At 38.3% G+C, this 21,822-nt stretch overlaps 3 protein-coding genes across 3 annotated transcripts in view; 2 read left to right on the top strand and 1 right to left on the bottom strand.

Moving 5' to 3' along the window:
* Positions 1-403: 403 nt before the first annotated feature.
* On the top strand, positions 404-2,935 carry htr1fb (5-hydroxytryptamine (serotonin) receptor 1Fb). Its single transcript, XM_073842892.1, has one exon. The coding sequence runs from the start codon at positions 404-406 to the stop codon at positions 1,517-1,519; it is 1,116 nt and encodes a 371-aa protein (XP_073698993.1). The 3' UTR covers positions 1,520-2,935.
* A 4,687-nt stretch (positions 2,936-7,622) lies between these two features.
* cldng (claudin g) lies at positions 7,623-8,252 on the bottom strand. The gene has a single exon (XM_073841559.1). The coding sequence runs from the start codon at positions 8,250-8,252 to the stop codon at positions 7,623-7,625; it is 630 nt and encodes a 209-aa protein (XP_073697660.1).
* A 2,389-nt stretch (positions 8,253-10,641) lies between these two features.
* The window catches only part of znf654 (zinc finger protein 654), a 12,336-nt gene continuing 1,155 nt past the window's right edge, over positions 10,642-21,822 (top strand). Inside the window, exons 1-9 of the mRNA XM_073842008.1 lie at positions 10,642-10,768; positions 11,587-11,732; positions 13,610-13,691; positions 13,814-13,949; positions 14,079-14,281; positions 17,265-17,401; positions 17,579-17,720; positions 17,905-21,715; positions 21,794-21,822. The exon at positions 21,794-21,822 is cut by the window's right edge and continues 1,155 nt beyond it. Of these exons, the coding sequence (XP_073698109.1) occupies positions 10,643-10,768; positions 11,587-11,732; positions 13,610-13,691; positions 13,814-13,949; positions 14,079-14,281; positions 17,265-17,401; positions 17,579-17,720; positions 17,905-21,715; positions 21,794-21,804 (4,794 nt within the window). The 5' untranslated portion in view covers position 10,642 and the 3' untranslated portion in view covers positions 21,805-21,822. The remainder of the gene's footprint in view (positions 10,769-11,586; positions 11,733-13,609; positions 13,692-13,813; positions 13,950-14,078; positions 14,282-17,264; positions 17,402-17,578; positions 17,721-17,904; positions 21,716-21,793) is intronic.

Here is a 21,822-nt window from a genome sequence, read left to right as displayed (position 1 = left end):
ATTACAGTTACATGTATTTTGTAATTAAATTACGTAACGTCATTACATATAACTAGTTACTCCCCAACTTTGTTTTATAAATAAAGAAATAAAACAGATTTTAAAAAGGTTAAAATCTGTTTTAAAATCTGTCTGCTATAGTTGTACTAAATATAAACACCTGGGAAATAAGTTCCAGAATTACCCACTGAAATAATGATGTTAACACAAATTGTTTCATGGTTTGACTGATTTAAGACTTGCGTTGGTAGAAAACATGCTTTTTTAATTTCACACTTCATGCTATGAATGTAAATTGCTGTCAAACTCAACATGTTGTCTTTTTATAATAGAAATGAGTTTCGCTCTCGCTCATACTTTTTCTTGATCCATCTCTTACAGCTCACAACCGTATAATTTCACCATGGACCCCATTAACTGCTCATCTGTGGATCTCTCTGATGTTCTGGCCAGCAGAATGAGTCCCAGTAAGATCATCCTTTCCCTCACTCTCTCCTTCTTGGCTGTAGCAACCACCGCCATCAACTCCCTGGTCATCACTGCTATCCTGATCACCCGCAAACTCCACCAGCCTGCCAACTACCTCATCTGCTCTCTAGCTGTGACAGATCTTCTAGTAGCTGTTCTAGTGATGCCTGTCAGCATTGTGTACATTGCAGAAGAGACGTGGGTTCTTGGTCCAATCGTGTGTCACCTGTGGTTAGGTGTCGATGTTACATGCTGCACCTGTTCAATTTTACACCTAGCTGCCATTGCGCTTGATCGATACCGCGCTATTACCGACGCTGTGGCGTATTCCCAGAAACGCACGTATAAAAGAGCAATCATAACCATTTTTGCCCTGTGGACGCTGTCTGTGCTTGTGTCTCTACCACCTTTAGTGTGGAGAAAATTCCCTGTGGAACACAAAGATGGCGAGAGGGAAGTCATGGACTGCTTAATCGAGCATGACCATGTGGCTTTCACTGTCTACTCTACTTTCGGAGCTTTCTATATTCCACTGGCCCTCATTTTGGTTCTTTATTACAAGATATACAAGGCGGCGGAGACGCTGCGTAACCGTCGAGGGAGCAGCCGATTAGTCAAACAGACAGTGAGCAGCGTCATGCTTCCTGGAATGAGCTCTGATAAAGACATCGCCCTCAGTCCCGACTCATTCTGCCCAGTCGAGAAGTCATTTTCCGATCCATCTACAGATGGGGAAAGGGTGCGTATTTCTTCTTCATCAGGCAATCTCATCAAGGTCCGGAGGAACCCAGGGGCCAGGGAGAGACGGGCGGCTTTGACGTTAGGACTAATCCTGGGAGCCTTTGTGATTTGTTGGTTACCGTTCTTCCTAAAGGAGGTGATTGTGAATATTTGCCCGACTTGCAGTACTTCCGCTGTGCTTGCAGATTTTCTCACCTGGCTTGGGTACCTCAATTCCCTCATCAATCCGCTAATATACACCATCTTTAATGAGGACTTTAAGAAAGCATTTAAAAGACTCCTGCCCCTCTGCTGCACCAATGTCCTGTGAAACTGACTGTGAGGGAAAGAAAAATGTGGTTTCAAGAGATGAAATTGCAAATTACAATGACAATCCCATTATACTGTAAATCAGTGGACTTCTGCAAGAATCTTTCAGAGACATTTCATCTGTATATTGTTTATATAGTGCCTGTGGATACTTTGGTACATGAATGCATGTAAAAAACCAACCCATTTGCTCCACTAAAAGATTCAGTATTTTAAAATGAAGGATTTTATATCAAATTAAAAAGCGTCTGGTGTACAAATGTAATGTAAATCGACTCCACCATGGGGGCAAAGTTTGGCTGGTTAGCATGGTCCAGTTAGCCCCGACTGATATACCATAACTACACCATCTGGATCCCAGAAAAATTTTCTTCATTAACAGCCATTCAAAAATTGCTGTGTATTGACCAAATAAAAATGGTTAAATTGTTAATATATTATAGTATATTATATTAAAGGAGTAGTTGTACTCACCCCATTGTCATCCAAGATGTTCATGTCTTTCTTTCTTCAGTTGTAAAGAAATTATGTTTTTTGAGGAAAGCATTTCAGGAATTATCTCCATATAGTGGACTTCTATGGTGCCCCCCAGTTTGAACTTCCAAAATGCAGTTTCAATGCTGCTTCAAAGGACTCCTAACAATCCCAGCTGAGAAATAAGGGTCTTATCAAATGTATATACTTTTTAACCTCCTCAAATGCTCGTCTTGTCTAGCTCTGCCATGCGCATTTGTACTCTGTATAATACAGTTAGGGTATGTCAAAAAACTCCCATCTCATTTTCTCCTCCAACTTTAATATCATTATACATTGCTGCAGATTTACTGACCCAGAGTTTAGAAGGTCAAAACAAAGAAGGCCAAACACCCTTTACAAAAAAAGGTAAAACTGCGATGTAGGGCGATTTTGAAGTTGGAGGAGAAAATGAGATGGGAGTTTTTAGAAAAATGACCAATTGATTCAATAAATAAGACCCCTATTCCTCGGCTGGGACTGTTACGGTGCGTTCACACTACAGCCTCAAATTTGCGCTCAGTGCCGCTGGCAACGCTACAACGCCACTGCTTTGGGGAGTGTCAAATTTAGAGCAGAGCACGCCTCTGAAAAACAATGTTTACACCCTGTTTGCGCTTTATTTGTCTTTTTTAATGGCGGTTCACAAAATAAACTGTAGCATATAATGAAAACATGCAAAGTACATTTACTTTTCAATACTATGTGATTTCAGCTCAGTAATCCACCGGTTTCGGTAACACGCGTCATAGTTGCCTTGCCTACTTTTCACAGCGATTGGTTGTCGCCCAGCGTTTTGCGCTCGAAATTTGCATAGAGTTGAGGAATGCCCAACCTTTTGACGCTCTCAGCTGCTCTGAACGCTTTTTCCGCGCCGCTTCCAATCCCAAAATGCACCACTTGACCGTTTACGCGCAACTTCCATATGAATGAATTGAAAATGCTCGCTTCGCCCCGCTCGCTACGTGCCAGTGTGAACGCACCGTTAAGGTGCGTTCACACCGGACGTGAATGAAGCGGCAAGCGCGAGTGATTTACATGTTAAGTCAATGCAAAGACGCGAATAGCCATCCTGCGGCGCGAAACGCGTGAATGGCGCAGCGCGCATTGAGCGTTTCAAGCGATTGCCGCGCGAATCGCGCGAGTTCAAAAATCTGAACTTTGGCGAAAATCCACGCCGCGTTAACCAATCAGGAGCTTGCTCTAGTAGTGACGGAGGCAGAAATCCGAAACAACAATGGCGGACAAAATCACCGTTGCTGTCTGTGGTTCCTCGGAGCTGTACGATACATCTTTGGACTTTTGTAGAAACAGGAATAAAAGGGATCTTGCTAGGAATAAAGTGAGTGAAGAGGTCGGACAATCTGGTTAGTTTTAAAAAACGCTCTTTACTCAATTTGACCTACATATACATACATATTGAGACTACAAGCAAGCTAAAGCTGGCAAATTGAGCTCATTCACCTATTTTACAACTACTTTCCCGCTGACGAGTGGCAGAAGCCCCTCCCTTGACGCGAATTCGCGTCTGTTGTGAAGAAAATGTCACGCGCGAATGGCGCGAGTAAACTCAAATGTTCAAGCGTTCAACTACGCGCGAATAGCGCGTTTTTTCCGCGCAAGTTGCGTCCGGTGTGAACGCACCATTACAGTCCTTTGTAGCTGCATTGAAACTGTATTTTAGACGTTCAAATTTACGGGCACCATTGAAGTTCACTATATGGAGATAATTCCTGAAATGTTTTCCTCAAAAACATAATTTCTTTATGACTGAAAAAAAAGGCATGAAAATCTTGGATGACAATGGGGTGAGTACATTATCTGTACATTTTTTTTCTGGAAGTGAACTTCTCCTTTAAATGTTTTGTCAGTGACCAGTTTTTGGAGGGCTCTTAAAAGTATGAAAAGTGGCAATGCCTTTCACAGTGCAGCTAGTTCATGTTTTGGGATCACCTTTGTCATGATGGCATTTCCTCTGGATCTAGAGTAATTATATTGCCTTCAAGTGGAGTTGGAAGTATCATAATTAAGAGTTCCGAGCAAATGAATAACCAAACAAAGTCATATTTACTGGTGGGAAACAGATTGTGGTGTTGGAAAAGGTGTGATGATTTAAGATTGTGGAAACACTGATCTTTATTTTATATATATATATTAATTATATATCATTAAAAGGAAAGTATTTTGCAAGTTATTTTGAGTGCACGTGGTATATTTCAATGATTTGTATATACTTAAACAAGCACAACGTTAAAGGGATAGTTCACCCAAAAATGAAAATTTGATGTTTATCTGCTTACCCCCAGGGCATCCAAGACACAAACAAAGATTTTTTACTCAAACCATTGCAGTCTGTTAGTCATATAATGACAGTGGATGGGCACTAAACCTTTGAAAGTAAAAACTACGCCAGATGACAGTCGGACATTGCTGTATATCAGAGGTAAAAAATTATATAAATACTGTTCAGTTTCTCTCAAAAAACAATTGTTTCATGTCTTAGGACATCAATGTATCGTTATGAGCCACAGGGTGTGATTTGGATTTGTCTGTGCATTTTTTTTGTTTTTTTACTTTAAAAGGTTTGGTGCCCATCCACTGCCATTATATGACTAACAGACTACAATGGTTTGAGTTAAACATCTTTGTTTGTGTTCTACTAAAGAAACAAAGCTACCTACATCTTGGATGCCCTGGGGGTAAGCAGATAAACATCAAATTTTCATTTTTGGGTGAACTATCCCTTTAATAATAAAATTTTCTGGTCACGTAAAATACATTTAGTTTTGATACTACAGTATGTTAAAGCTGCATTCCATAACTTTTTTGGGTTAAGAATGATCTAAAATCAATTATTGTGCAAGCACATAACCAAACAGTGTGTAAAACTATTTCCTTACTTGATTTACAACGATAAGCATGTAATAATGTTTTCTAATTTGAGTGTCTGTATTAGCGCTATCAATCGATAAACAAATAACTAATTAAATCGCAATTTTTTTTCTAAAATGAATTGCGATTAAACCCACCTAACATTACAGTTTCCCGTTTGATGTGGTCATAAAGATTTTTTTTCGACTAAATAAACGCATTTCTTGTCAAGAAAAAAAAGAGACAGAAGCAGCAGTTGTGAGTGGGGTGGCCAACCCTAGCATCTCCGCTGCGTTAAATATTTTTAATGCCGTTAAACTGGAAAAATTAATCGCCTGTGTTAGCATGCTAATTTTGACAGCATTAGTCTGTATACATAAAGAAGGAGTCCCAGCTATCACGTGTCTGGACGCTGCAGCTGGCAGATCATTTGTAGCTTCTTACAGCAGCTGGAATAATTAAACTTGCCTTTTTAGATGTTTTAAGAAACATTACATAGTTTTTTGAGGTTAAAAGAAACATCTTTTAAAACGACATTCAAATGTTATGACAATTATATTAGACTTTACAGAAATTGAAATCTATAGATAACGCTAATACTCACTAAATTCACGTTAGAATTAATCGGTAGTGCAATTTATTTAAACTTTTTTTCAGTTGTTTAGATTTTTCACTTGTTCAGATGACATTTTCCAGTGGAACTTCTCATTTTGAGCATACTTCCAAGACATAGTATCTCACAGTAAAAAGTTTAAACTTAAAAAGTTCAGCAGCTGCCTTAAAATTTTAAGTTACATCAACTTAAAAGTAAAAGTCATTTTAAAGCAGCTGCTGACTTTAGTTTAAGTTGAAACTGGTTTAAACTTTTTACAGTTTTACCCAGCGGGAAACGTGTTCGCCAAAAAGTCCAAGCACTTCTAAACATTTATGCTGCGCAGGAAATCCAATGTGATTTTAAAGGAACCAAGCGAAACATGAAAATTTTCAACTGTATTTCTGCTCAGCTAGTGGTATTGAGCTAGCTGAGCAGATTAATAATATAATATTAATGCTGCATTCCTCATGTCATCCTGTTTTTCATTAAACACAAAATAGTATTTTATAGTGTTACAAGACATAAACATACAGAAAGTGAATGTTAACGGCCTTTACCTGTCTCAAACCTTAGTTCTCAGGAATTGTCATGAGTAGTTCCTAAATTGTAGTTCATAGAAACTATGTGGGGCAAAAGCACCTTATAATTCCAAAGTACATTTAATATTTACACTAGTGCGCTGACTGACAGCTCACACATACACCCCAAAATTTTAGATTCATCTGCGCTACGGAGCCACGCCGATGCACAACCCATGTAAATATAATTACTACCTGCAGATTTTAGTGCTTTAAATAAATGTAATAGAAACCATTTTTGTTATTTCAAATTCAGATGTAGATATTTGAGTTAATTAACAAAATAATTGTTTTTCATTTCCATCTTGAATGTGTGAAATGTAATGAATTTTTGACCCAGAGGTGCAAGGTGTCCACTCAAAGGCAGCATCAGTGAAATGGAAAAAGGCTCAAGAAAAATCTGAGCATGGACTTGAGAACCCATGAGCAAAGATAGCAGAGACACATCCCATTTCCCAGGGGAACCTTCAAGGTAAGCTCGAAAAAGTCATAAAACTGCAGGATCCCGAGAGAAAGACAACAGGCAGTTCCATCTGAATGGAAGATGGAAGGCAATGCTGCATGAACAGCTTTTGATTGGAAACACATAATCGTCACATAATTGACTGACTAATAATATTCAGCTCAGAATTCATTTTGGAATAAGCAACAGTTGAAGTCAAAAGTTTACATACACCTTGTAGTATCTGCAATAAAAGGGATCATATAAAACTTATATATAGTGACCTGAATAAGATATTCTTTGGGTTCTAACAATTTTTTTTTTTTTTTTTGCTGTGTGTATTTGAACCCTTTCCAACAATAACTGTATGATTGAGATTCATCTTTTCACACAGGGGACAACTGAGAGACTCATATGCAGCTTTTACAAGTTCAAATGCTTCAGAAGGAAACACGATGCATTAAACCAGGGGTGTAAACTTTTGAACAGAATGATGTTCATATATTGTTTAAATATTACATTTTCCATTTAGTACTGCCCTTCAGAAGCCACTTGTTTCCCAGAAGACAAAAGTAAAAAAAAAAAAAAAAAAAAAAAAAAAAAAAAAAAAGTTTATCCACAGCTCTTAATGCATCATGTTTCCTTCTGAAGCATCAGTGAGCATTTGAACCTTCTCTAATAGTAGCATATGAGTCTCTCAGTTGTCCTCGGTGTGAAAAGACGGATCTCAAAATACAGCCACATTGTGAAAGTGTTCAAATACACAAATGCTGAAAAACCAAAGAATCTGTGGAACCTTAAATATTCTTCTGATGAACAGCAGGCAGTTTAACTGCTCGGGACAAAAAAAAAAAAAAAAAAAAAAACCCCACTTTATAGGCCTCTATGGTACACATGCTAAATTAATGTTTAATATAGGTCATTAAAGAATCAATACTGCCCTCTGTTGGATAAAAGTTGTAGTTTATTAGCTCAACTGACAGCAATTCTGCAACAGGTTGAAATTCCTGGTTTACATACAAATGTCACATACAGATATTTAAAAAGATAAAACACTTAAAAACCATGCACACAACAGTTCTCAGAATAGTCAAACATCCTGCAGTCACACATACTCCAAGCGCTCCCTTCCATTTTGAGAAGCCGCCATGTACCGACCCCCACGAGACTCTCTTCCTTTTAGGCAAGAGCTGCAGAGAAGTCCTCCGCCAATCAGCATGAGAACCGCTGCCCCCCAACAGATAAAGATAGCTGCTCCCAACTCTCTCTTCTGAGATTGGGCCACTAGAGGATTGTAGAAGTCCCGAATGATCTGATGGGCAGTCCAACTAGATGGCACCAAACCCAAGACCCCCGCAGCTACAAAGAACGCCCCTCCTGCTACAGCAACCCGAGCTTTTGCAAAACCCTCTGGCAAGCAGTTAGTACATTTACCACCTGCAAAACTGGCAAATATTGCTATTAAACCAACAAGGGAAGCAATAATAAGGATTGCTCTGGAGGCCTGCAAGTCTTGAGAAAGAGCCAGCATGGAGTCGTACACTTTACACTGCATTTGGCCAGTGCTCTGCACCACACAGCTCATCCACAGTCCTTCCCACATAATCTGCGCAGTCACAATGTTGGTCCCAATAAAAGCGGTCACACGCCATAGTGGAAGCGCACATGATATGATGATTCCCAGCCAGCCAAGAATGCCTAGTGTGGTTCCAAGGAGCTGTAAGCCAACAGACATGTCTGCAAAAAAAAGTAACAACCCAATAAACCAAAAGGAAAAAAAAAAAAAAAAAATTTTAAAGCAGTAAACCACTTTTGTAAGACAGTTTCAGGTACATTCAACAGAAAGCAGATTAGTTTGAAAAACTTGAACTGAATTTCATACATCAAGATGCTAGTGACAACTTTACTGCTCTCTACTGCCAAACGGTTGGTAATACAACTTACACTGATTGTACTGAATTAAGCATAAACTTTTAAAATGGTGTTGGGAAGAGTTACTTTTAAAACGAATGCATTACAAGGAGTTTTTCCTAAAAAAAATAAAAAATAAATAATAATAATATTATTATTACATTTCACTACTTTTTAATGGAAAGAATTGCGTTACTTTGTTATTTATTCAAACACTTGTTTTTAATAGAAGTTCTATGTGTGGCTAACAAAAAAGCCCTTTAAAAGGAAAACTCAACTTTTTTTGGAAATAGGCTCATTCTCCAACTCGCCCCGAGTTAATAAGTTGAGTTTTACCGTTTTGAAATCCATTCAGCCGTTCTCCTGTTCTGGCGATATCACTTTTAGCATAGCTTAGCATAGATCATTGAATCCTATTAGACCAATAGCATTGCGTTCAAAAATGACCAATGAGTTTCGACATTTGTCCCATTTAAAACTTGACTCTTCTGTAGTTATATCGTGTACTAATACCGGCAGAAAACGTAAAGCTGCGATTTTCTAGGCCGATAAGATTAGGAACTACTTTCTATTCCAGCGTAATAGTCAAGGAAGTTTGCTGCCATAACATGGCCGAAGCAGGCGCAGTAATATCACGCAGCACATGTGCAAATGCTAAACTAGCTGGAAACTAATTTCAGGCGCTGCGTGATATTACTCCGCCTGCTTCTTCTATGTTACGGCAGCAAACTTCCTTTATTACGCCGGAATGGAAGTGTAGATCCTAATCTTATCGGCCTAGAAAACCGCAGCTTTACATTTTCCGCCAGTATTAGTACACGACATAACTACAGAAGAGTCAAGTTTTAAATAGGACAAATATTAAAACTCGTTGGTTATTTTTGAACGCGATGCTATTGGTCTAATAGGATTCAATGATCTATGCTAAGCTATGCTAAAAGTGATATCACCAGAACAGGAGAGCGGCTGAATGGATTTCAAAACGGTAAAACGCAACTCATTAACTCGGTGGGAGTTGGAGAATGAGCCTAGCTATTTCCAAAAAAAGTGGAGTGTTCCTTTAACACCGAAAGTGAAATGAATAAGCTTCAGGCTGAAGGAAAAAGTACATTTCCATCTATATAGCAGAACGAACACGATCACACACGCACACACTTTTTTTGAAAAAAAAAAAAAAAAAAGTTTTTTTTTAGTTTGAAACTCTTCAATACTAACTTAAAAACACAAAACTAGTCATCAGGGCAATCTGAAAACAACGTAACTGGTGATACTTATTTGAAAAAAAAAAAAAAAAAAAAAAAAAAAAAAGGAGGAACTAACTAGTAAAGTAATGCATTACTTTACTAGTTGCTTGGAAAAAGTAATCTGATTACATAACTTCTGTTAGTTGTAGGCCTAATGTGTTACCCAACACCGTTTTAAAATGTTGCAAAAACTATACTCAACTTAAATGAGAACTCTCTACAGTAAACATTTCTTACCTGAGATCTTTCAAAGGTTTAGATAAGCTTGCAACTGATTACTCCCACAGCTGTTCAATTACAATAGCTCCTACAAAGTCCTGAAGCAGAAGCAAATTTATGCTAATGTAGAAAAAAATCAGAATTCTTTAAAACAAACAAAAAGGACTATCACGCCAACAACAACATCTGTAAGCTCCATTCACTTATATTGCTCAAATAGCTTGAAGGCGCTGTTCTTTGCTGTTAATGACTATCCATCAGTGATTGACTAATTATCAATCAGTTGAATCACTGGTTTGTAGTGTAGCACGCTATACTAATGATTACTCATTATCAGGTTACACATAAAAATGATTTAATTACCAGTTTATTCGATAATTCTTTTATTTGAACTAAAACTACAATCAAATAAGATAAGTGCTTGTTAAACATGGTTGGAGGCAGTTGGTATGGAACTTAGTTCATTAAGAAGACAATTAAAGTGCTTTGACAACTTATTTGTTTTTGGGGTGTTCATTAAGAGAAGGATAAAATATTAACATTCCTGAGCAACCAATAAAATGTTGAGAGTGAACCTACACTGGGACCACTACTAGATTGAAGGCGTCATCGTCCAATCACAAAGCAGACAGTTATTACTCAATACACAACTGACAGGGCATTCCACCAATCAGATGGCTCAGGTGGGCTGTCCTTAGCCTCACGGTAACATTCGTGGTCTCTGTTGTACGCGCTGGTTTAGACAAGCAGTATGGCGGAAGAAGAGAGTGAATTGGAGTTAGACAGGTTTAAGAAAGAACTGGAGACTTTGTTGAAGACTAGTGCAAGCGACGAACGCGGACTCCAAAGCAAGACGTACTGTGAACGATTCTGCGAGGTAAGATGACAGCCCGGACGAAAGCGTCTGCAAGCTTTTTAGAAAAAGCAAACAGAGAGGGGCTAACCAGTGTTAGCAGCATGTCAGCAGATTCCCCTCCCCCAGTGTATAGCCACCGTGAGTCAAAATTGCACTGCATTTTACCTCAGCAACTACGGGTGTCTTCAAAATAGTGTTGGAGTAGATATCAGTAGTGCTAAGGTTCGTTTTTAATCACGATTTCTAAAACACGGGCTGTCACTTTCTCTCTGTTAGCTTCATTAGCCTGGTATGTGGCTAACGGTTAGCATTCCCAAGTTGCATTCCAAAACAAGCAGGCTACGAAAGAACAGCTTATGCACAGTTCGTTATATTTAGTTTGTCAGCGCTTATGTGAAACACAAAACAGACAAACCAAGTTTGATACGTCTTTATGCACGACAATAGGGTGTTAAATAGTACTATAACTCGATGCTGTCAGTGTTAGCAGTAGTTGATGTCTTATTAACCAGTCTCTGCAAAGGCTGGCTTAAATCGTTGGTTTGTTCCCAACAGTTACTAAGCAGCTTTTTGTTTTTAATGAAATTGCTGCTGAGGTAATGAATCCATCCTGCGTTGTCTAAAAATACATTTTTATGGTGGTTTACGAAAGTTTGATTGACGTTTCCTAATTTGTATCTGAGTTTATGAACTGTCATTAAATGCTGGTGACTTCCATGGCTATAAACAAACATGACAAGTCACGTGACTAATGTTTTCTAGCTTTATGAGCACATAACTACAGTATTGTCAATATTTTCTTTCTCTATTAAATCTCTGTCTGTTTTCTTTTCTTTTAGTTGGTGGTGGAGCAAACCGGACGATGGCAGGTGCCTCTTCCACAACTCCAGGTGTTGCAAAGTGCCCTGTGCTCATTTGTCCATGGTGCGGCATCATTCCCTCCAGAGTGTGAGCATGTACGCTACACACTGAGTAGTCTGGCCCTGTAAGTTTATACTTCTGCTTTTGCCATTATATATCTTTGTTAAATATGCTGTCACACTTTTAGGAAGTAGACCACACATTTAAGTCGCCGGACTGTTGTCATTTACTCCACCTCGTGTCCTTATAAACTTGTATGACTTTGCTATTATTATTGACATTTGATATTTTAAAGAATGTTGGTTACCAAACAGAGTTTTGAGAGACCTTTTTGAAATATCATTTTGGTTCCACAGAAGAAAGAAAGTAATATAGGTTTGGAATAGGGATGTGCACGATGACTCATTTCTTTAACGTTTAAACAAAGATGGTGTAACTGACCAGTCTAACAAACCCCCAGAGAGTAAAAAAAAAGTCTGTATAAGTGACTTGAAATATTATTTAATGTCAAGTTTCATAGTAAATGCTGATTTTATTTTAACAGTAATATTGTGAAATTAGTGCACTCTCAGGACTGGGTTGCGTCAGGAAGGGTATCCGGCGTAAAACGTGCCAAATTGGCGGTGCGGATCACTCCGCTGCGGCGACCCCTGATTGAAGGGAGCAAGCCAAGAGAGAAAGAAGATTGTGAAATATTTTTACTATTTAAAATAACTGCCTTTTATTTGAATATACATAATAAAATATAATTTATTTACTGTGATCAAAGCTAATTTTTCAGCATCATTACTCCAGTCTTCAGTGTCACATGATCCTTCAGAAGTCATTCTAAAATGCTGATTTACTTTTTTTGTTTTTATTCTCATATTAAAAACAGTTGAGTAAATTATATTATACACTACCATTCAAAAGCTTGGAGTCAGTGTATATATATCTTTTTATAGGAAATTAAGACTATTTAGCAAGGTTGCTTCACATTGTTTAAAAGTGATGATAAAGACATTTATAATGTTATGTGAGATTTTTATTTAAAAAAATGTTCTTCTGAACCTTCTATTCATCAAAGAAGCTTGAAAAAACTTACTCAGCTATTTTCAACACAATAATAATAATAATAATAATAATAATAATAATATTTTTTTTGAGCAGCAAATCAGAATATTCATTGTTTTCTGAAGGATCATGGGACTAAAGTAATGATGCTAAAATTCAGCTTTGAAATTACAGGGATAAATTACATTTTAAAATATATTCAAATAGAAAATAAAAACATATTTCTCAATTTGACTGTTTGCTGTACTTTGGATTAAATAAATGCAGGCTTGGTGAGCAGGAGAGGCTTAATAAAAAAAAATAAAAATAATAAAATCTTACTGGTAAAAAAACTTTTGACTGGTAGTGTAGGTTATATACATGCAGCTGCTTGTCTTGTTTATTAAAAAAAAAAAAACGGAATCACTGTCATTCTGGTATTGTCCCTCATAACAATAGTAAAACAAGGCTATAAGCAAGGTTAATTATTATATGCCAGTTTGACGTAGCCTACACAGAACTTTACTGTTTTGATTGGGTTTTGTGCTACAGATGTACAAGATAAAAATTAAATATTTTAATATGTTAACATGAGTGTAAACGGTCAGCGACAGTCAGTAAATGATAACCAAATTTTCTTTTTTGGGTGAACTTTTCCTTGAAGTATTTGGATGTCTAATGTTAATTGTCAATTCATGGTTAAGCGGTATGTCTTGAAATTTTTACATAAGGTTTATAAAAGGCAAACAATATTTAGTTGGGATATGAAGCATGATATTGTGTCATAATACAACAGAACAGTTGACAAAAGTGAATCAAATTCTACATCCTAATATCAAACGGATCCTGTCTGAATGGGACCTAAATCCACTTATAAAAGTGGATAAAAGGCCTACAGTTTAATTTATTGGAGCATCAGGTTGGTAAAGAAAATAATTACAGAATCACCTTTTTTTTTTTTTTTTGCAGGAGTATCTTCGAACTGCTGTTGTTCTTTGGAAAAGATGAATTCATCGAGCATCCTTTAAAAGACATTCTAGACTCATTCCAGGTAACTGCATTACCTCAGTTCTATTATTCTTGTGGGAAGCATCATGTTGAATTCTGCTTACCAGACTTTCAGTGCTTATCTTGTTGTGTTACTTATACAATATTTTTTTTTCTCTATTTTAGGACTGCTATGCGAGTCTGGTAAGACACCAGAATGTTTACCTTTTGCAGGTTAGACATATTATTAAAGATGGAGGTCCTTGGGCAAACCCTGTTCTTCAGGCCATCCTCAAGGATTCAGAACTACCACAAGAAGATGGTCAGTCAATCAAGCTTTTGTTTAAAAATCATCATACATTGCATTTCTTAAACTGTTATTGGAGTTATTATGTGAGGCTTATTTATTTTATGGTTTTTTTTTTTTAATATATGTATTTTTTATTCACAGTGGACAAATATCTGAGCTCAGAAGTAGCCATTTTCTTTGAGCTGCGTGTGCGTTATCTGGTGGCATGTGAGAGGCTTTCGGAGGCCTTGGCACTGACAAGGAGATGCATCCGGCACTCTGTTGTAGGAAGGCATCTCTATTTCAAGCAAGCCTACCTCATCTGCCTTTGGAGAGGTTCTCATCATGAGCGCTTGTGCAAGGGGGTGAGTAAAAAGATATTTAATTAATAGTTACACTACACTTGATGTGAAATAGGCCTTAAAGGAGTAGTTCCTGAGCAAAAAATTACAGATAATGTACTCACCCCATTGTCATCCAAGATGTTCATGTCTGTCTTTCTTCAGTCGTAAAGAAATAGTTTTTTCAGTTTCAGTGCAGCTTCAAATGGCTCCAAACGATTCTAGCTAAGGGAATAAGGGTCGTATCTAGCGAAATGATTAGTCATTTTCTGAAAAAAATAAATAAATATGTATATACTTTTAAACCTCAAATACTTGTCTTGTCTAGCTCTGCGATGCACATGCGTATTCTGTGTAAGACAGGTTAGGGTATGTCAAAAAACTCCTGTCTCATTTTCTCCTCCAGATTCAAAATCTCCCTACATCGTTGTTTTATCTACTTTTGTAAAAGGCGTTTGACTTTCTTTGCACATTCTCCTTGTAAACATTGGGTTGGTACTTCTGCAGCAATGCAGAACAATTTTGAAGTTGGAGGTGAAAATGAGATGGGAGTTTATCCACCTACCCTAACTGTGTTGAACCAGAATGCAAAGAGTGCACGCAGAGCTAGACAAGATGAGCATTTGAGGTTAAAAAGTATATAGACTTTTATTTTATTTTTAGAAAATGACAGATCGTTTAGCTAGATAAGACCCTTATTCCTTGGCTGGAATAGTTTAGAGGCATTTTGAAGCTGCATTGAAACTGCATTTTAGAAGTTCAAACTTGCGTGCACCATAGAAGTCCACTAAATGGGGATAATTCCTGAAATGTGTTCCTTTCTTTACGACTGAAGAAAGAAAGCCATGAACATCTTTGACAACGGGCTGTGTACATTATCTGTACATTTTTGTCGCTCTTGTCGATGGAAATCACCAGCTCTCCATTAAAATGAATGGGATTGCGTTGCTTTGTCGCTGCATGTCGCTTGTAGTGTGAACAGGGCTTAAGCACTGTGTAAATTTGCTGTGTTTACTATTTGAGTCCTGACTTAAAATTATTTGCTCTGTTGGATAGCATATTAGCCATTTTCTGTGCTAGTGCAAATGGTGTAAGGCTGTTTAGTGTAACGCCCTGTGTTGCATCATAGGACTCCATTGGTGGTCTCTAAACATGACTGCTCACAATGACGTAAAATGTGATGCAGACTACCTTAGATAGCAACACTTTTATGTTACCATAGGTGTGATTGTTTCAAAACCTTTGAAAAGAATATGTGTTCTGCAAGACAGATTCAGCGTCTATTTATAGTGTAGGGGGCGGGACCCTACGGACTCTAGAGAGCATTTGATTGGACAGAACGTTTGATGAGAAACTGAAGTGCACGGTGATATCATAAAAATCGTTGATTCATATTGGCGGAAGTGACGAGACTGTAAGTTTTCAATGCCCATATCTTGTAAACGTGAATTTTGTCGTTGTTTTGAAGCACACTAGCTTATAGATAATCTTAATGCTAATATATTCATACTAAAAGCCATAAAACTTTAATTTTGATTTCAGGGGGACTTTAAGTAAAAGAAATAAAAAAGTGATTGCAAGTTGTATGAATAGCTGTATAATATGGATAATTCAAACTTTTTTTCCGTCCTGCTCACTTTCGGTATCTGAATGGTTTAACACGCAATATGAACCGTAAACGAGCGATACAGAAGACTAGAATGCCTCAGTTATAATTAGGAAAGCGTAGATGTGGTGTAAGTAAGAGGCTTAATGTGCAGTGTTGGCTTCAGTGATTTATAATGGCAGCATTCTTGAGAGTCTAGAACTCTGCACATAGACAGTCCGTGAACTTGTGCAGGGCTGAAACAGTTTGGTGTATGATTGATAATTCTTTTAAAATGTAGTACTTTTTATTTACAATGTATTTTTTTTCATGATGCAACTAGAAAGTTCACGTAAAGAAAAGGACATGCATTTGTCTCATGCAAAATAAGTATTGTACTGTAAATGTAATTACGGCTGTGACAATTGAATTTTTTTTTTTTTACTACTGTGGGGGTAAAGTGGCCAACCACAGCAGTTAGAGTACGGATTACACTTTTGATGGGATTCAGGCTTTAAAAGTGCATTAAAATAGAAATATACAGTACTTAAATGTGGAAAGCAGAAATTTTACATCTAGTATCTAGAAATGTAGAGGGCTGTGGGACACGAGCAGGGTGGAGCCCACCTTGTCTCTCATATTTTCATGTTTCTCCCAGTATTCTAAAGCAGTTGACTCTGTAAATGGTCAGAAAAGCTAATCGTATTTTCAACACAAGCAAGACATAAAATTGGATGTTGAGCTGCTGGGAAAGCGAAACTGAATTAACAACGTGTGTGAAATACTCTGCAGTAGGGAGCCCTGCACATGATATGTGGAAAAAATAGATATTAATAATTTGCTCCTACAACTTATTAATTGCCCCAACTCAAACAACACACACATCTCTTATGGGTCTTTAAATGTGAAGGCATGTCTCAACAAGTTCCTTTCAATTAAACGTTAAATATATTAGGAGAATACTTTTAATGAATTTTAGCTTACCTGTTGATTAGAAATTCTGCAAGTACGTCATAATGGTTGAAACCCAGACATTCCACCAAATTTCACACTTCATATGTTTATCCTTGTTTTACCCTATTGTTCCCCTCAGTGTATTTAGGCTAAATCTTTGGATTTTGGCTTGCACCGTTTCTTTTTCTACACCGGCTAAACTTTAATTCAAAACTAAGTAATGAATTAGCACAACTGTTACAATTTAACTGGAGGGAATGAATTAACAAGTTATGGGAAAGAATTGTTAATTCAGTGGAACTGCAGTCAGGCAGTTGTCATGCAAAACTTGCACAACCCTAATCACTACCACAATGTATTGACTTGACTACAGTTTAAGTGGTCTGTTCATGTGTAGGACGGTAGTGCGTTGTTTGTATATAAACCTAGCTGAAGCTTTAAATAACACTATTGTTTTCTTTTCTAAAGATGGCAGACATCGATGGCAAGGATGCTGTAGAGATGCTGTGCATGATGGAGAATGAGGAGAAAGATGAGACTGTTTTGATGCTGAGTAAAGGCTTCCTATCTCAGAAGCTCCAGATTGGAGAAATGTACTACCTTTGGTGGGTCTCACAAGCGCTATGAACATTTACAAGGGGGATTGTCTTCAGTGTATTGCCCCTCTTTCTAGAATTCAGTATTCTTACAGTCATTGTAAGAACTTGACCATAAAATAGTATTAAAAGTGCAGAGAATCACAGTCTTATTTCTTGTTGTATTTTTTTTTTTTTCCCATTAAGGGATTTGGTCTTCATATGGAGCAGACTCTACCTGCAATCAAACCTCTCTAAGCAGGGCTTCCTAGAGGAATGCAAAATAATGATTCTGTCGGCCACCAACATAAAAGCGATTTTCCCATTTATGAAGGTGATTTTGGCAGAGGTAAGATATTTTGTCATCAGTTCACTCTGTTTATTAAACATGTAATTCTAGACATAGACAAAAAACTAAATGAACACACCATATATCAATATTTACAGTATCACAGCGTTTATGAAATGTTATTTTTAGTATCTTCTTTTATTGAAATGACTACTGCAATAAAATCTGTGGTTTTATTTTTCAGCTTGGAAAAGATGGCCTGATGTTTTGTGTGGAGCTTTGTGCACGAGCCTTGCAGACTGACCTTAAGAACGATCCAGCCACCAAGTCTCTTGTCTACAAAACCATTGCATACCTACTCCCTAATGACCTTGAGGTCTGTAGGGCTTGTGCACTGCTAGTTTTCTTCCTAGATAGAACTGTTGAGTCATACAAGAACGTGTTCCTCCTCTATACTCACCCTGATCAGGAGTACCATGCAGACAGCAGTCTTGTGGGAAACAGTGTACGCTTTGAGGTTCTCCAGATCCTGAAAAAAGACCTGTACTTTGACCCTGAGTTCTGGAGCCTTCTCAACATCGAAACAAACTGTCTGGAGCTAATGAGTGATAAGGTTGGTAAAGCAGCCTTATGTGAAATCAAGCAAAGAGACAAGTGGATGCCAAGCTACTGTGTAAAAGGATATTGTCAGTGTTACGCAGACAACACCTATGGGACTATGACTAAAACAGAGAATCATACCAGTCGAAAAAAACAGGAAGTGGAGTCAGTGAAAACGTGGGTAAATTCTGCCTCAGGGGAAGCATCCTCCAAACCTCCAGGCAAAAGGCGGGGGAGGAAGCCAGGGACACAGCTTGTAAAAGATTCAGAAGGCTGTCCAGTTCGGCGTTCATTTAGGCAATTGGATTTGGCAAAGAATCATACCAGGCAACTTAATAGTAGACGCCAGAGACTCCGTTCCCAGCAGACAGAAATGAACCCTCTGAAGCGCAAGGGAAGGAAACCACAATGGATTTTGAACCAGTTATCTGAAAACAGTGAACCTCAGAAAGACAAGAAACCCAGAAGGAAACCAAAGCAGTCACATCTTTTAAAGGAACTTTTACTTGAGGAGCCTTTAAGTGAAATTACAATGAACATTTCCTACCCTGATAATGAAGTTGACCTCACTTCTGATGTCCAGGCCTCACTGTTTTCCATAGAGACCCCTCATAATACTGAAAGCAGTACTGACAAATCTGAATCTCAAGACAATTCGAAATGGCCTGACAGTGCTACGTCTCTTCTCGAGTTACTCTCAGCAGAATCTACGCCATGTAGAAAAAAAGACGTCAGGGTGAGGGAGGAAATTGTTTTCCGGGAGCAAGGCCTTTCTATGGTTCGTAAATTCCACACATATTCAAGAACAGTTGAAATAGAAGGAATATCAGTCGACAGTTCACCCAGAGAAGTTGTAAAGGTGGACCATAATGAATCCAAACAAGAGAGACAGTCTGCTGAGCAACAGTCTGCTGAGCAACAATGTGAACTGAAAGAGAGCCCTGGAGCTGTTGCACAGGATAAAAATGCTGTGGAAATCAAGGCTACACCAATCCCAGTTACACATGAGGAAATACCCACTCCTGCTGAAACCATTCTTGAGCCAGTTAAAGAATTCATTGAACATCCACAAGTTAATGATGTACCAAGTCCCCAAGATGCAAACACCAAATATCCAGACTATGGTCCTTACAGTCCTATTAGTCCTCCAGAAATTACTGATGTTGATCTTCCACCAGAATCTGTCACCACACCTGATGCCATTCCTGAACCTGAAAGTACACCAGAAAATGTGACTGGTCTTCATGAGGATGCTCCTCCAGTTCTCACTGAAATGACGATGCTCCCTGATGATACAGTGGCCAGTCTGAGTGAAAGTGAGATTGCCATTTCTTCTAAAATTGAGCATGAGAGTATGGAGGCACCAGTGCTGTCACCAAGACCTGAGGAGACATCACCGGAAATGCACAAAGCTGTTGATAGTCTAGTCCCCGATTTTATTCCCCCAAGTGATGCAAATTGCCAGCTTTCGGTTAACTGCAGCCTTTGCAATAAAGAAACCAAATACCAATACATTCTGCGGCATGCAATGTGGCATCATCGGACTGACAGAAAGTGCATGTTCTGCCACAAGCGCTACACTCATGGGCGTAGTCCATCAATCCATTTTAAAGTGCACATTCAGGAGCTGAAAAAGTCTAATGGGCTTTTTGATGAAAATATTTGTGAGAATGCCACCGAGACCTCCTTGCGACGTGCCCAGACAAGATTGTTCAAACGTATGAATCCTGCCATGAAGAATAGGTTTAGAAATGTCAAAATGAGGTTAAACTGTACTTTGAACATCTCAAATTTGCACAAGGAAGGGCAAAGTTCAGAGCCTAAGGAGAGACTGCGGGCAAGGTTAGTTAAGAATTCAGATCACCCAAGTACATCGGAAGAACAAAAGGAGAAAGTTTGCAAGATGAAGAGAAAACGTTTAAAGAGAGTTTTAGCAAAGAAATCTCAGTCCATAGATGAGAACAAAAAGGTTTTCAGAATGGGACTAGCGAAAAAGAGAGCAAAGATTATGCAGACACTAACTCCAAATGACAACCATACAGAAACCAAGGTCAACTTGGCTCATAAGGTAAATGGCGTGATCAGAAAGAAAAGAAAAGTGAAGAGTGAGCCTGAGTCAAATACCCCTGATGAAAAGGTTCAGACATCATTACCACAAGACAACAAAGTGATAATTGATAGTGTAGAAAGTCAGAAAGACAATATCAAGACTGAATCTGAGAATGCTGAAGTAACAAAAGACAAGAGCAAATCAAAAATAAAAAGAAAAGATAAAATGCCAAACTCTGGGCTGAAAAAGAAGAAGAAGAAGATTACTCCTGGAGATCAAAAAGAGGATAGAGAAGATGTAAAGAAGAGGAAGATAACAGGCATCCCCGAAGTCAGTTCTGAGAATCAGGAACCCAAAGACAAAAATACTGAAGTTAAGGAAATAAATCCAATGGGGCATAAAAATGGGACTCAGCCAAAACCTAAACAGCCTTCCACACCATTCCAAGGAAAAAGAACTGGAGCATCTACGCAGGTCAGATGCCCTGTGGAGATTTGTACATTTAGTGCAAAGTCAATCCTTGTCCTTTCACATGTGCTGTCTCACCACCATGGTGACAAGAAGGCTCTCGTGTTCTTTTTCAACTTTGCAAAGGAAAAATGTCTTTTCTGTTGCAGAAAGATATTTAACCCTCAGCATTTTTTTGACCATGTGATATGCCACAGAGGTGAGCTGAAGTTCCCATGCAACCATTACGGCTGCAGGGAGAGGTACCAAACACGTATGGAGCTTAGCGAACACATGTTAAGCCATCATCCGTTGAGAGCGATGTGCTGCTTCCCTGGCTGCTCTATGCAAGTTGAGAGCTCTATACTCCTGTATAAGCATGAGAAATCACATTATCTACTCAATACAAATTCGGAAAAAAACCCCAAAGAATCTGAACCAACAGGGCATGGAGCCCCTCGAAGCCTGGAAGATGGTATGGAGGCACCAGCAAATTCTTTAAGTCAACAAATTCTGGGTACAGCCAATTCGAAGGGCTCTGCAAATCAGGATGATGAGGATAGAAAACCTTTGGTCCTCAATAAAAGTTCCGTAAGCTACAGTAGCAAGAGCCATGGTATTGTTAATGGGCATAGCGAGTGTGACAAAGCTGTTCCTGATAAACCTTCGGACCCAGTCGTTAAAGAGCAGGAACCAGCGGTTTTAGGAAAACCTGTAACGAAACAATTCGTTCGACCTCTTCCCTCAGCCTATCTGGATGAGTCTTACATTAGCATGCCAAAACGCTGGAAGGAACCCCAGGTGGCTTCAAAGACATTAGGCTCTGTGGCAAAGCACGAAAAAGTGTCTACTAGGCAACGTTGCTCTCGATGTTTTCAGTCTTTCAACAATGAGGAAGAGCTGCAGACACATAAGGACAAATGCACATCCCTCTTTGGTTTTGATTCGGATGATGAAAGTAAGTACCTTTTTTCTTACGAATCTAGGCTTGTTTTTTCATTTTTGATGTTAAATACTTTGCTTTTGTTTTCAACAGGTGCCTCCTGAATTTGGAGAAGCAAGCCA

The sequence above is a fragment of the Garra rufa genome, chromosome 6 (genome assembly GCF_049309525.1).
Source record: "Garra rufa chromosome 6, GarRuf1.0, whole genome shotgun sequence".
NCBI classification, from domain to species: domain Eukaryota; kingdom Metazoa; phylum Chordata; class Actinopteri; order Cypriniformes; family Cyprinidae; genus Garra; species Garra rufa.
This window is presented reverse-complemented; position numbering and strand designations above follow the sequence as displayed.

Bases quoted from the DNA above. Each gene is read 5' to 3' on its own strand.
- cldng (XM_073841559.1), bottom strand. From the start codon at position 8,252: ATGTCTGTTGGCTTACAGCTCCTTGGAACCACACTAGGCATTCTTGGC.
- htr1fb (XM_073842892.1), top strand. From the start codon at position 404: ATGGACCCCATTAACTGCTCATCTGTGGATCTCTCTGATGTTCTGGCC.